Source organism: Manis javanica, chromosome 13 (assembly GCF_040802235.1).
Source record: "Manis javanica isolate MJ-LG chromosome 13, MJ_LKY, whole genome shotgun sequence".
Lineage (NCBI taxonomy): Eukaryota > Metazoa > Chordata > Mammalia > Pholidota > Manidae > Manis > Manis javanica.
Window position 1 is genome coordinate 66,291,962 of NC_133168.1, and position 16,106 is coordinate 66,308,067.

Below are 16,106 nucleotides of genomic sequence, written 5' to 3' on the forward strand. Positions count from 1 at the left end.
CTTACTTTCTGCTAAGTTTTTTGAGATTATAGTTTTAAATATTGGTTCTGTCAGCTGAAATGTTTTGTTTTGCATTTTTTCTTTTTACAGTAACTGAATGGAGTTGGATTTTTTCTTTTTCCTATTTTTAGGCATTTTGTGGATACAGTTCAAGAGCCCCTTTTGTCAATATAGTGACTTGTAGTTTCTTTAATGGATGATGCTGTGATAATAGTTGTGGGAAAAGGGGAGGGGTTGGCATGTCTTGTTGCTCTTTTGTTTCTGCAGGATCCTTAATTTTCTTCCTTCTTTCCCTCCATTGCCATATCATTACCTTTACCTGTTTACTTGATTCTTCCCCAGAAGCAATGCTTGTCATAGTTGCAACCTCCAGTCCCATTGAATTTTTTAAAACAGCTTCAGTATAATTCCATACTGTATAGTTCACTCAGTTAAATTATAAAATGTGGTGGTTTTTAGTATATTCACAGATATGTGCAACCATTATCGTAGTCACATTTTCACTACCTCAGAAAGATATGCTGTTTCACCCTATTCCCCCAGACCCCCACTATGACCAACCACTAATACATTTCCTGTCTCTATAGATTTGCCTATTCTGGACATTTCATTAAACAACCATACAATATGTGGTCTTTTGTAACTCTTTGATTTAGCGTAATGTTTTCAGAGTTCATTCATGTGGTAGCATGAATCACTACCTTCATTCTTTTTCATAGTTTAATAATCCATTTTATGGATATTCCACATTTTAGTTCTCCATTAGTTGATGGACATTCAGTTTCCCACTTTTTGACTATTACAAATAATGTACTGTGAACATTAGTATATGAGTTTTTGTGTAGACACATTTTCATTTCTCTTGGGTGTATACATAGGAATAGAATTGCTAGGTCCTAGGGTTACTCTGTGTTTAACATTTGAGGAACTGCCAGACTGTTTTCTAAAGTGAAAATTTCTGATTTGTTCACATCCTTGCTAACACTTGTTATTATCTGACTTTGATAATAGTCATTCTAGTGGGTATGAAATGGTATCTCATTGTGGTTTTAATTTATATTTCCCTGATGATTAATGATATATATCATCTTTTAATGTGTATGTCTTCTTAGGAGAAATATCTACTATATATTTAAAAATTGGGTTGGTTTGTTAAGTTGTAAGAGTTCTTTATATATTCCAAATATAAGTCCCTTCTCAGATTACATGATTTGCAAATATTTTCTCCCATCCTGTGAGTTACCTTTTTACTTCTTGGTAGTATAGTTTGAAGCATAAAAATGTTTAATTTTGATGAAATCTGGTTTCTCTATATTTTTTTCTAGTTGCTTGTGCTTTTGTTGTTGTGTCTAAGAAACCATTGCCGTGGCTCTAACATCTTACTGTGCTGATAGGTAGTGACTGCAATGGGGGTGGGGGTGAGGACTTGATAATATAAGTGAATGTTGAAACCATAATATTGTTCATGTGAAACTTTCATAAAATTGTATATCAGTAATACTTTAATTTTAAAAATTGCCAAATCTATGGTCATGCAGATTTACCCCAGTTATTTTTTTGAGTTTTGTGGTGTCAGCTCTAATATTTAAGCCTTTGATCCATTTTGAATTAATTTTAGTATGTGATATGATTCTTTTGCACATAGCAATCCAGTTGTCCTAGCACCATTTGTTGGAAAAGACTGTTCTTTGATCTGAACGATCTTGGTATCTTTGTCAACCCACTGACTTGTAAGTTCTTTTCTTGTAGCCAGTGCTGTGAACTTCCAAGTCCTGTGTTCAGCATTTTAGTGCTTAGTGTTATACTTCCTCTTTCTAGGAATTACTTTTTTTGTCTGTATATATCTGTGCCCCTGCTTCATTCTCCTTTTTTGGGGGCAAATCTTTTAAACCTCAACCCCTGCCCTCCTTGCTTTTCATATACCTACAGGCTTGCAGCAGTAGCAGGAGCTTTGATAGAATTTGTTTGTTTTCTATGTAGAGGTATATTAAAATCTGGATGTTCTGTGCCTGCTAGTAATGTGAAGGCATGGTCATGTGTGGTTTTGTATGTTCCGCTTCTTGATCTTAAGTTTAGGTTTTCCTGAGCTCCTGTGTGATGAAATTCAGATTCTGGTGGCTGCCATTACCCTCTAGAATCTGGAAGCTCCACAGTTGATAAATAAATTAAAGTCGTTTGCATAAAGATTTTAAACTCATGATGCTTTTACTGAAGTCTCACTTTAAAATAGTCATTCATAGTTCATAAATAAAGCCAAAGTAAGCAAAGCATGTTTTAGTTAAAAAAAATTTACTTCTGGATGGTTAAAGTCAAATCCATATATTTAATCTTACAGATTTTAGGTCTGTGAGGACAGGAACTATGCTCTCTTGTTTATTCCTATAATCCTAAGCGTATACCACTGTGTCTGGTTTGCATTAGATCTATCAATAAACATTGAATGAGTTAATAAGGAGCTTATTGAATAACTTCATGTATGGTACCATGAGAGTTATTGAAGTTTAACATACTATATTTAATCTCAAAGAATTGATATTTGGGGAGCCAAATATATATATTACTGACCTTACTTTTCTGAATGAAAAATTTTTCTTGGGCTCTGTAACAGTTTATCTACTTAATTTTTGCCCTTCTCTGTGGCTGCTCCTTATCATAATCTTTGAAGGCTCTAATTCCTTTGCATCTCTCTTAAATGTTCACTTTTTTCTTCTCTGTATTCTTCCCTGGTCACTTTAGTTCACTTCCATTGCTTCAGTTGCTATCTGTGTAACAAGAAATCTGTATCTCTTAGATCTTTTTCCTGAGCTCCAGATCCATGTGTTTAACTGACTGCTGAATAGCTCCATTCAGATGGTCCAAACTGAACAAACTCTTTAACTCTGATCCTTCTCTAGGATTTCTCAAATCAATATATGACATCAGCATCTCAACCATTCCCCCATCTCCTTCCTCCATATCTAGTCAATCAGGTATACTTTACCTTCTAAATGTATTTCAAGTCTTTCTACTTTTCTTCATTCTTACTGTCATCATTAAAGACCAGGTTGCTATTACCTGGGCTTTTCAAACAACTTCCAGTCTTGTGCTCTTCCAATCCAGTCTCAACAGTGCAGCCAGAGTAATTTTTCTAAAATACATCTGATCATCTTACTTTTAGTTTAAAATGTTTGCCTCATTCATTTCAGAAAATGGAATCATCAAGACCGATAAAGTATTTGAAGTAATGCTGGCCACAGACCGCTCCCACTATGCAAAATGTAACCCTTACATGGATTCTCCACAATCAATAGGTAAGCTTTGGATTTCTGAAAATGTCACATTTTTACTAATTTACCCTATAATTTTTTTAAGTTAAAGTAGACTGGGACACAGATATTTATATTATTATCTTGCTAGTTTGGATTTTATGCCTTAGTAAGTTTCATAATTCCACACATACCCATTTTAATAAAATGTTATATATGAAATATCTATTTTCTCAATATAAAAATATATAAAGAATATTTTTAACATTTTTCTTAAAATATACTTTAAATGAACATTTACAGTGTAAGCTGAGTGCTGATTTTTCTTTAGGTGCCTTAATGTTGACTAAGGTTTTTTGCATTGGCATCAGCTTTTAAAATCAATATTAAAGGAAATAAGTGTAATTAAATTATTACTGACTACTCTGCTTCACTTGCCCTGAACTTTTTGGCTTCTGCTTGTTTTTAGAATGTTCCATATTTAACTCCTCCTCCTGAAGCAGTTTTTGCTGAACTGCTGAGCCTTGGCAGTGGGTGCCTTTGAGGCTCAGAACTGCCTCGGGATCCTGTTGGCCAGCTGCCATGCTGGCTTCCTTTGAAGCACTCTAACAGCAGAGAAGATCCTCGGGAGCTTCTGAACCTCCAAGGCACCTGCTACCACTGCTTAGTGAAAATTGCTTAGATGCAGAAGCAGGTAAATACGGTTTGAGAAAACAACACTGAAAGATAAAAATGAAAAGCTGAAAATTAAGAAAAGATTGTGTGACTTAACATCAGGTGATAGTATAAGGAGTAAATTGAAGTAGTTTATTAGTTTCTTAAGCTATTTTGATCACCAGTTGCTCTGTTTCTGTGTTACTAAGTTGCCAGAAATATGAAGCAATTTAATTTTGTAAAGATTTTGCATACCTATGATATGGAAGCTTATTTAAATCTGAAAGCAAGTTAAGTCATAAATGTATCAACTCAGCTTATTGAAATTCTTCCTTTGTTAGGTAACTATACTGGAGAGGAAATTTTTAGAATAGTGGGACAGTTGTACTAGATGAACACATTAGCCTTTGGCATGATGATATTTTCTAACTTTAACTGTAAAGTACAAAATAAAAGTTTTATTTTCTTGAGATCATAAAAATGAAAAATATTACTGTGAGAAGTAATTTGTGGCTGTTAGGAGAGGAACTACATGGAGTATTTGGTATGTTCTTACAGCTGAATGTATCGGTAGTCTTCTTCTTTTGCAGGTTTCCAAGCAACAATCAGTGCTCCACACATGGTAAGTTAACTTTGGTCCTTTGGGTACAAATAGATCACATTTTTCCTGTAAGATCATTTTCTTCAGTAAAAAAAGGTTTAAAGAAAGTTTTAAACTTTAAGTTTTATCAATTTTGTCATCTGTGAGTTGCATAAAATGATAATGAGCATCTTATTATTAGTACATGATATATAGAAGGAACTCTTCTTGGTAGAAACTGTCATTAAAGTTTTTAATGGGTGGCATTTGTATCTAACCATGTAAAAAATTAATATAAAAGGTTATTTAGTGATGAGTTAAGGGAAGAATATTTTAAATAAAATAATGAACAGAAATCTCAAGTTGAATATTCATATAGAAAATTTATTAGGAATTGGTCAAGTATAGTACCTGTGAAGCTATTTATCTTTGAGAAGGACCTATTTTTAGTTATCTAGCCCTTTTAATCTTTTGGGAATTTTCTTGGGTTTTAAATGTCAATTATTTGAGAACTTTCTTGGTATTTGGTGAAAAGAACAATACCTTTTCTGATTTTTTGCAAGTATTTGGGGTAGGAGAAGCTCTTATTTAAACTTAAAGCCTTTAACTAAAATTCTACACATACATTCATAGTGAGTTGATAGTTATACTACAAGAAAATTATAGGAAATTATTTATAAACATTAAGTAGTGACTTTCTAAAAATGACAAAAGGCGAGGAAACCATGAAAAAACCTGATACATTTGCAATGTAAAAATTTGGAATTTCTTTGTATATTTGAAACCAATGTAAGACTGTATCAATGACACTTCAATAAAAAAATATTGGGGATTTCTGCAAAAAATGTTATAAGCAAAATTGAAAGAAAAATGGAAATATTGGTAATACATGTGACAGCTTAGGGCAAATTTCTGTATGTACATATGTACATGTATGTGTATATCTTGTAAATTAAGAAGTAGAAGACCAGTAAGCCCAAAAGAAAGTGAGTGCGAGAATGATAGTTCATAGCAAAGAAAACCACAAATGACATTGGCATTTATACAAATGAAGGGGTACATTTCATTTACGTTTAGTTAATTGAGAAAAAGCACTACAGTGAAGTACCATTTTTACAGCGTCAGAGACCAGAAAGTTTGATACTTTATATTAGAAAAGGGAAACTGGCAGTTACATACTTTCTTTGGTGGGAGAGTAAATTGATAGTGTTGGAAGGCAACTTGGCAATATATATATAATGTGAAATAGTATACCTTAAACTCTCCTGTTTAGTAATTTCAAGGTATTTATCTCATAGTATACTGGCAATGTGCAAAATGGCTAAAGATATTCATTGGTACATTATTTATAATAGCAAAAAATTACAACAATCACTAACAGTTCACTAATAGTGGATGGTTAATAAATTATAGTACATCCATATTGTGAAATACCATGAAGTTGTTAAATGACAAAGATCTGCAAGTATAAATATGGTAAGATCTTCAGGAAATATTAAGTATAAAATTATAATACAGTGCAGAAGAATATCAGACTATTCTGTAATATACAAAAATCAAGTATACACACACACACACACACACACACACACACACACACACACACACACACACACACACACACACACACACATATATCTTCCTATAGGCATTAAAACCAAAAATGATTTCTTCTTAGGCAGAGAATTAAATGATTTAGAGGGATGGGAGTGGAAGTGATTTTCACTTTATATCCATTATATGTTACCAGTTTCTTTCTTTTCTTTTTTTTTTTTAACCATGGAATAGGAGTGGCTTTTTTATGCCTCACCTCTTCAAATAAACCAGTGATTTAAGAAAAAAGAGTCTTAAGATCCCCTCAAGCAGTTTGAACTGCTACTTAAAACAAACATTAAAGTAGAAACATCCATTTAACCCTGAAAGTTATTCTGGAGAATTGGTACCACACACGTTTTGGAAATTGACTGGAAAGGTGCGTTTTCAGATATCAAGGGAAATGCTGTGTGAATTTTTTTCCACTCAACTTTGGTGCTAAAAGTCCAGTTCACTGCCAAACAAACATGGCAGTAACTCCATGGCAAAGGATGCATTTGTTAACAAAAAAAGCCCAGTTTTATTAAGATATTATTTATGTACTATAAAATTCATTCCTTTAATGTATACAGTCTGTGGTTTTTAGTCTGCTCAGAGTTATGCAAACACATCACAATTTCAGAACATTTTCATCACCTCAAAAAGAAACACCCTGTATCTGTTAGCAGTCAGTTCTTATCCCTCATTCTGCCCACGTCTTGGCATCTACTAATCTGCTTTTTGTTCCTATGTCTGTTCTGGACATTTCCCATCAAATGGAATCATACAGTATATGTATATATGTATGTATGTATGTAGGTATGCATATAAAAACAGTAAGCACATGGTCTCCTTTTGTGACCAGCTTTTTATATTTTGTCCAACATTTTCAAGGTTAACCTATATTATAGCATGCATCACCACTTCATTTCTTTTAATTGCTGAATAATATGCCATTGTATAACTATACCACATTTGGTTCATTCATTTATCACTTGATGGATATTTGGGTTCCCACTTTCTACCTACTATGAACATTAACATACAGATTTTTGTGTGTGCATATATTTCATTTCTCTTGGGTATATACTTAATGAGTGGAATTGCTGGATTATGTGGTAATTCTATTTTTAACATTTTGAGGGTCTGCCAAATTGTTTTCTAAGGTGGCTGCACCATTTTACAATCCCACCAACAGTTTATGAGGGTTCTAATCTCTCCATTTACTGTCCGCTCTTGTTATTGTATGTTTTATTTATTTTATTCATCTTAGTAATTGTGAATTGATATCTCATTGTGGTTTTGGTTTGTATTTCCCTAATGATAATGTTGTTGAGCATCTTTTCATGTGCTTATTGACCATTTTTCCAGTTGACCTTTGCATTTGAAAATCTGTGTATAACTTACCGTACCCAAAATTTAACTACTGATTGCCTGCTGTTGACCGGAAGGCTTACTCATAATAGAAACAGTTGGTTAGCACATACTTTGCATGTTATGTATATTATGTATTATATTCTTAGAGTAATCAAGAGGAAAGAAAAATTTTTTCAAATTGCTGCATATCTCTATAAACATTTTCTAATACTTATTGAAAAAAAATCTGTGTGTATAAGTGGACCAACACAGTTCAACCCATGTTGTTCAAGGGTCAACTGTTTATCTTCTTTGGAGAAATGTCTGTTCAAATCCCTTTCCATTCCTTAGTTGTGCTATTTGTCTTTTAATTGTTGAAAAGGATGTATTTTTAAATTGCTTATTGTGGTATAATTCACATAACCTACAATTTACCACCTTGACCATTTTTACGAAGTGTACAGTTCCGTAGTGTTAAGTACATTGATACTGGGGTGCAACCAATCTCCATAACTGTTTATCTTGTAGAACTAAAACTCTATCTATTCAGCAGCAATTCCCTGTTCCCTGCTTCCTCGATCCCCTGCCAACCACCATTTTACCTTTTGTCTCAATGAATTTGACTACTCTAGGTACTCATAAGTGGACTCATAACAGTATTTGTTTTTTTGGAACTGGCTTATTTCACTTAGCATAGTGTCCTCAAGGTTCATTCATGTCATAATGTATATCAGAAGAATTTCTTTCCAAAGAAGGATACATTTTTTCAAATTTTGGTATCATTAGAAGGATGCATTTTTAATCACTTACGTTTTCTGAATAACCTGTCTCTTAAAAGGAAAACGTGTTTGTGTGTGTGTGTGTAGACATACAGTACATCTGTATGTATGTATGCATGCATATATAAACAGTAAGCATCTGGTTTCCTTTGATGCTTCCTGAACCAGGTTGTGAGTAGAATAAAATAGTATTAATTGTATCTTATGGGCAACAACTTGTGGTCCTGTGTCATTTTTTGTAAAGATAGAAGTATTAAAAGAAAAACAAAGTGAGGAGCAAAGAGAAGTGACATCTGCATTTAATGAACCTTAAAATCACAGTCTTGGAAGTAACTATAACCCTGGAATATTTTTCAGAGTTTTAATTAAAAATATATACAATGAGCAAGAGATTAAAAACAACCTTTTAAAATGGCATCCTGCTAGCAGGGAGCACACTTAGCATCCAGATATGGAATCCTAAGTACCATTTCTCACTAAAAGAGACAAGCTCCTTGGAGAAGTGACTGAAAAAGTGAGGAAATACTCAAAGGCTTAGGGAGCAGTGTTGGAAGGACAAAGGAGCAGGTTTGAAGAGCTTCCCTGAGGCCAAATTGGAGACAATTTGAGAATCACAAAATAAAATAGATAGTGTAGATAATTAGATTTTAGCATTGTGGTGAATTAAGAAGCAAAAATCCATGAGTCCATAGAGATTTTTTTTAAAGACACGGAAAAAATGAAAAACAGAAGAATGCCAATTAATAAATGTGGAAGGCATAATAGAATTTTAAAAATCACTGTTTTATAATCATCAGTGTCATAACTGAATTAGGCAGAGAGCATCAATTAATCTAAAACTATTAAGGGGAAGGTTGTTGGGACACAGAAATTTCCATGTAGTCTCAAACTTTTTCTATACATATTAGTATAATTACAGAGAGAAAAATATGCTTTGAAAATAGAATGATGGAGTGAGTGGCAGAGCTTGGCAAGTCCAGTAGTGAGGTGGCCCAGCATTGCATGGTTCTGGTGTGACGCAGCAGGAGGTGCCTGGCAAATGTGTGGTGTTCTCTCTCTAAACATCTTTGATCTGAACCTAACCATGAGAAAATTAACACGTCTAGAATATAGGGTATTATGTAGGACAACTGGATGGGACTCGTATAAGGAGATGTTCTGAAGAACAGAGAAATGGTAGGTAGAGGAGAGGTAGGAGGAGAATATTCTAGAATATTCATCTTGGCAAACGCAATGCATGAACCTTGACTGGATTGGGAGAAAAGAGCTGTAAAGGACATTTTGAGGACAGTTGAGGAAATCTAAGTATGATTTGTATGTGGTAGGACACTAAATTTATGATTTTCTTGAGTGTGGTAATGGTGATACAGTTGTAAGAAGATTTCCTAGGTTTTTTTGGGCAGATGCATGCTGAAGTATTTAGGAGTGAAGTATCATGTCACCAGCCTATTTTCAGATGGTTTGGTAAAATAGTATGACACAACATACAACAATTGGTGACTCTGTATGAGGAGAAAAGGGTGTTCATTGTATGTCTAGTTTTCCTGTGGGTTTGAAATTTTCCTTAATTATAAAAATGAACTTTTAAAAACTTAATTTTTAGATTTAGAGATGACTAGGGGTTATCCATAAAAATACTAACTAGTGTTAATAGCATGAAGAAAGCTAATTTTTTTTATTAAGGCATCATTGATATACACTCTTATGAAAGTTTCACACAAAAAACAATGTGGTTACTACATTCACCCATATTTTCGAGTCCCTCTCCCATACCCCATGGCAGTCACTGTCCATCAGTGTAGTAAGATGCCACAGAGTCACTACTTGTCTCCTCTGTGCTACACTGTCTTCCCCATGATCCCCCCTACACCATGTGTACTAATCATAATACCCCTCAATCTCCTTCTCCCTCCCTTCCCACCTGCCCTTCCCTACTCCTCCCCTTTGGTAACTGCTAGTCCCTTCTTGGAGTCTGTGAGTGTGTTGCTCTTTTATTCCTTCAGTTTTGCTTCGTTGTTATACTCCACAAATGAAGAAAGTCATTTGGTATTTGTCTTTCTCTGCCTGTCTTATTTCACTGAGCATAATACCCTCTAGCTCCATCCATGTTGTTGCAAATGGTAGGATTTGTTTCTTACGGCTGAATAGTATTCGATTGTGTATATGTACCACATCTTCTTTATCCATTCATCTACTGACAGACACTTAGGTTGCTTCCATATCTTGGCTACTGTAAATAGTGCTGCAATGAACATAGGGGTGCATATGTCTTTTTGAATCTGAAAGAAAGCTAATGTAATTCTGATTAAAGGCCTTGACATTTTAAAGTGGAATGGGACTTTAATAATAGCTTACCCCCCTTTTTTAGAAAAACAAGTCTTATATAGACATGGTAGTGAAAAAAAAATTCCTGAGTTTCTTTTGGAATTAAAAGAATTGTACTATTGAGATAGTACTGCCTATAAATTGGGGATTGGTATCATAAAGAAGACCCTTTTAGATCTTTGATTTCTGGATTCAGGAAAGTCAGGTATTCGTTTCTTTTATTACTTCCGTTTTCTTATAGTGTAATACTTGTTATTTTATTAGTGGAAACCCACTAGTTTTATAAGTGGTAACCCACTAGTTTTAACATCTACCTATGATTTTTGCCTGAATCAGTTATTTCTGAAATGACTGCCAAGTGGCAATTTTCTAAGTTTATCATTTCATTGGTATTTATCAGTTGGAAAGTTTCCCCTTACTCTCCATTTATGTATATATAGAAGGAGGTATTTACTTACTATCACTGTGGATTCATGAGTGTGTATTTTTATCAACTAAGATCTGGTAGTAAATGTGTTTTACTGGATCTGGTGGTTTTTAATAATAAGCATACTAAGCATAATTTCTTGGTTTGGTCCAAAGCATAGCCAATATGGTTTGATTTATAATATATGTACATTGTAAACATAAAAATATATGTCCTTTGGCATATGCACCCCTATTTTATTGCAGCACTATTTACAATAGTCAAGAAATGGAAGCAACCTCAGTGTCTGTCAGTAGATGAATGGATAAAGAAGATGTGGTACATATACACAATGGAACATTATTCAGCCATAAGAAGAAAACAAATCCTACTATTTGCAACAACATGGATGGAGCTAGAGGGTATTATGTGCAGTGAAATAGGCCAGGCAGAGAAGGACAAGTATCAGATGATTTCACTCATCTGTGGAGTATAAGAATGAAGAAAAAACTGAAGGAACAAAACAGCAGCAGACTCACAGAACCCAAGAATGGACTAACAGTTACCAAAGGGAAAGGGACTGGGAAGGGTGAGTGGGAAGGGAGGGATAAGGGTGAAAAAGGGGCATTATGATTAGCACACATAATATAGTTGGGGGCGGGGACATGGGAAAGGCAGTATAACAGAGAAGACAAGTAGTGACTCTATATCATCTTACTATGCTGATGGACAGTGACTGTAATGGGGTATGTGGTGGGGACTTGATAATAGGGAGAGTCTAGTAACTATAATGTTCAAGTAATTGTACATTAATGATACCCCCCCCCAAAAAATATATATATATGTGTGTCCTTTGGGTCCCTCAGTTTCCCTACTAGGAATTTATCTTACAGATATGCTTTATAAGATTATTACAAAAAAGTGTTATATTATCCTACATATATGCTGCCTTCTTTTAAAGATTATTTCATCTTTTTGTTATGGACAATTGGAGTCATCTTAAATATCTCTCATTAGAGATTTTTGTTATTGTAGTAAATCTGTACAAGAATATACTCAGACATAAAAAAGAACAAACAAGCTATTTAAGTGTTGATTAAAAAGGTCCTTCAAAATATAATAAATACAAATTCATATGTATTTTTTTTTGTATATACATAGAATGGATATGTTTGGAAGGAATCACAAGAAACTGGTGACATTGATTGCCTTTAGAAAATGAAACTAGTTGGGGACAGGGTGGGGATAAACCCTCCTGTAGCTTTTGACTTTAAATCAGTTAAATCTTAAAAATTCACACACTGTAGATCTAGTTACTGAAACATTTTGTCTAAATGTAAGAATTTAATTAAACTGAGAATTTTCTATGTAATTCCTGTCTAAATTTAAGGATGTAATGTATTTTCATTGTCTTGGTAGATGACAGTAGTAGAACAATTGGTATGAAGTATATGAAAACTATATACTTTATAGCATCTTGGAAAAATGAATATTTTCTTTGTATTTCGGTAGCATGCATATGCACTAGAACTTCTGTCTGATCAACTGCATGAAGGAGCTAAAGCTCTTGATGTAGGATCCGGAAGTGGAATCCTTACTGCATGTTTTACACGTATGGTAAGAGCTTTATTTTTCATTCTGGCCCTAAGAGAAGTGTATTATATGATTTGGCATTTTATTTTTTTTCACTAGCCAGCAGTTTTTGAGGGTTTTATTTATTTTTTTAATTCTATAAGATAGTGATTGAAATGTGTATCTCTTAGGATTTCTTTTTATTATACATAACAACATTCAGTCCAAATTGGCAGACCTAAAAAGAGAGAGTTTATTTTATTTATATAATATAAAGGTCTATATCTAGCTTTTTGTATGCCTAGATTCAGAAGATCAGATGCTGTTAATGATAATGGATTTCTCTCTGGTTCTTGATTTGATTTTGCTTTCCTCCATTATGTTGGCTTGTTATCAGATAGTCTCTTCCCTTATATGATGGCAAAACCAAAGTACCTTCTTCTAAATTCTCATCTGGTAGAAAATAATAGAGCCTGATTTTCAATCACTCCTACAGGTTTATTAGGAGTGAGACTAGAACTTCTGCATTAGGAAAAGTGCCCTTTGAAAAATGCCTTGTTTATTACACTTCGGCTTTTCTCACCAGAGGCTTCTCTGGTAAATGGCTATCCAGAGTGTAAGTCTGGGGGCCCTTGAGTAAGGTTCATCTGTGCTCAGGTAATCAGATCAAATTAATAATCAAATTAATAAGTCTTTCTCTGGAGGCCAGATTGGAAGGTTCTGGTCTGGCTAAGTGGGGATTTATAGATCCAGCTTGGACTAGAATACATTTAACTTGCTATAAACATGTAATTGGCAGGTAACTAGCATGTAAGCTCCAGGGAGATGGGAATTTTGTCTGATTTTTTTTCACTGATGTATCCTAAGTATCCAAAACAGTGCCTGGTACCTAATAAGGACTCAGATATTTCTTTTCAGTTGTTTTACTTGTTTTGTAGAAGTTAAGTCTTCACTAATGGTATGTCAAGGATTTCTTTTTTTTAGAAAGTTTGAAATGGTGTCTAAGTAGTGACATGTTCTCTATACCTGACATTTATGGTGTCAGCAGAAAACTCATTAAAAAATCATTAGATTTCTGAGTTATCTTTTCAAAAGTGATGTTAAATGTTTTTCACATATGTACCATGTGCTTGTCAGTGTTCTAAATGCTTTTCATGTGTTCTCTTACTAATCCTCACATCATTTATGAAATATGTACCCTTTCCTCCTCACTTTATAGCTGAGGAACCTGATTCATAGACTAACTAACCAAGGTTATGCAGTTTAAGTGGTGAAACTTAGATATGAATCCAAGTAGTATGACTTCAGTCTTTATTGTGTTAAATTTATTTTGTAATTGATATTTCTATTTGGGGCCTTTCTATATTTTTATGTATTTTACACTTTCTGCATATGGCAGTAGAATCAGATGTAGAAATCTTATAAAAATTTTTATATGACATTTTGATATCTAAAGTCACATTTTAGATGGAATTTAAATTAAAAAATGATTGCCCTAAGTACCTCAAAATTAGTGGTTAAATCTTTCCTCAAGGGCTTGGATTTAAAAATGAGAAATCAAAGAAAGATCGTTTTTCTTAGTTTTATAAATTTTTTGTAATTCTAGCTTCTTAAATACTGAAATATAATTATTCAGTTATGGATTATCATTGAGAAAGCTGTATTTGGTAAATAATTATAATAAACTGAGTAACAGTCTTAACTGGAGATGTAAGCTCTTTGTCTTCATTTCTCATGGCAGAATCTGACTTTAGATAAGGAAACACTTTAATGACACTTTAGAAAGATAGATTTAGACCAGTGAGCTATTAAATTATTCTCTCATTTCCAGGTTGGACCTACTGGAAGAGTCATAGGAATTGACCACATTAAAGAACTAGTAGATGACTCAATAAATAATGTCAGAAAGGATGATCCATCGCTTTTGACTTCAGGGAGAGTGCAGCTGGTTGGTGAGCATCAGAAAACTTTAAACATTTCCTCTCTGAAGAACTTTTATTTTCAGAAAATCCCATTTAAGCTAAATAATGCTCAGAGCTAATTACTACATTTTTGTAAACATTCACTTTTAAGTACTAAGTAAAAAAATAATTACTCTAAAATGTTATACTAATTCCTTCTTGACCATGGGTGACATGATTGTTAACCATTCCAGAAAATGCCATGTTGAGTGTTTTTTCATTACTTTTTTTTAATTAAGGTATCATTGATACACACTCTTATGAAGGTTTCACATGAAAAACAATGTGGTTACTACATTCACCCATACTATCGAGTCCCCACCCGTACCCCATTGCAGTCACTGCCCATCAGTGTAGTAAGATGCCAGAGTCACTATTTGTCTTCTCTGTGCTACAGTCTTCCCCATGATTCCTCCCACACCATGTGTACTAAGTCTTCATTACTTTTTAAGAAAAAATGCCAGAATAACAAATGTCCTTCATAAAAAACTTAAAGTAGTGCAGAGATATGTAAAATAGAAATCCCCTTTTTCCCTGTTTGCTATACAGAATATACGTATGAATAAATTGCATGCATAGTCTTTTTAATTGATTCATACTATACATACTATCCTGTAGTTTCCTTTTTTCCCACTCAGCAGTATACAATGGACATACTTCCATATGAGCACATTTTGTATTGTGAAAAATAACAAACATCAAAAAAGGCATAAAACAAATGTGAAGCCTAATAAATAACCTGTTTACTCACCACATTGATCAAGAAATGGAACACTATTAGTACCTTGGAAGTCTTCTGCTTGCTATTTCCTCATCATAACTCCCTCCCATCTCCCTTAGTGGTAACCAGTATCATTACTTTTATGTATTTACTACCTAATTGCACTTCCACAAGTGATGTTTAATTTAATTTTGAACTTTAAATAAGCGGAACTATACAGTGTATATTCTGTGATGAATGATTTCCCTCATTTGTTATTATTTTTATAATATTCATCCACCTTTCTATATATAGTTCATTTTTATTGCTGTATCACATTCTATTACCAAAATTTATTTATTCTACCATAGATGGATATTTGGGGTTGTTTCTAATTTGGACGTTATTCACAGTGCTGCTGTGAACATGTGTGTACATAAGTCCAGATGCATATATACACTCATGCAAGTACTCATTTCTGTAGGAGTGTTATTTTATGTCCATAGATTGACTATAGATACTGCAAAAGTGATTGGACCAATTTACATTACCATTAGCAATGTGTCAGGGTTCCTATTGCTCCATATCTCTACCAATACTTGGAATTGTTAGATTTTTTTCTTTTTATCCACTTAACAAATGTATAGTGGTATCTCTTTGTGCTTTTAATTTTGTATTATTAACCTGCAAGGTTGAACACTGTTTCATTATGTTTGGCCATTTGGATTTTCTCTTTCGTGATATACCTGTTCAGATACTGAGTTATTTATATTTTTCTTTGATTTGTTGGACTTCTGTCGACTAGCCTTTTGTTTATACATACTGTAAATCTCTTCTGTGGCATGCCTTTTCACTCTCGTGTTTTTGGTAAGTAGAAATTAATTTTTTAATGTAGTCAGACTTACTAATTTTTTCCAATGTTTTCTGTGTCCTATTTAAGGCTACTCTTGAAGTCA

The 16,106-nt window shown here is 33.6% G+C and overlaps 2 protein-coding genes across 7 annotated transcripts in view; one reads left to right on the forward strand and one right to left on the reverse strand.

Moving 5' to 3' along the window:
* Positions 1–16,106, forward strand: part of PCMT1 (protein-L-isoaspartate (D-aspartate) O-methyltransferase) — a 39,133-nt gene that overhangs the window by 8,232 nt on the left and 14,795 nt on the right. For all 6 annotated transcript variants that reach the window (XM_017673236.3, XM_017673237.3, XM_037022004.2 and 3 more), the window contains exons 2-5: positions 3,186–3,290; positions 4,490–4,521; positions 12,430–12,534; positions 14,321–14,441. In XM_017673236.3, coding sequence (XP_017528725.3) covers positions 3,186–3,290; positions 4,490–4,521; positions 12,430–12,534; positions 14,321–14,441 — 363 coding nt within the window. The remainder of the gene's footprint in view (positions 1–3,185; positions 3,291–4,489; positions 4,522–12,429; positions 12,535–14,320; positions 14,442–16,106) is intronic.
* Positions 1–16,106, reverse strand: part of LRP11 (LDL receptor related protein 11) — an 80,571-nt gene that overhangs the window by 2,506 nt on the left and 61,959 nt on the right. The window lies entirely within an intron of this gene.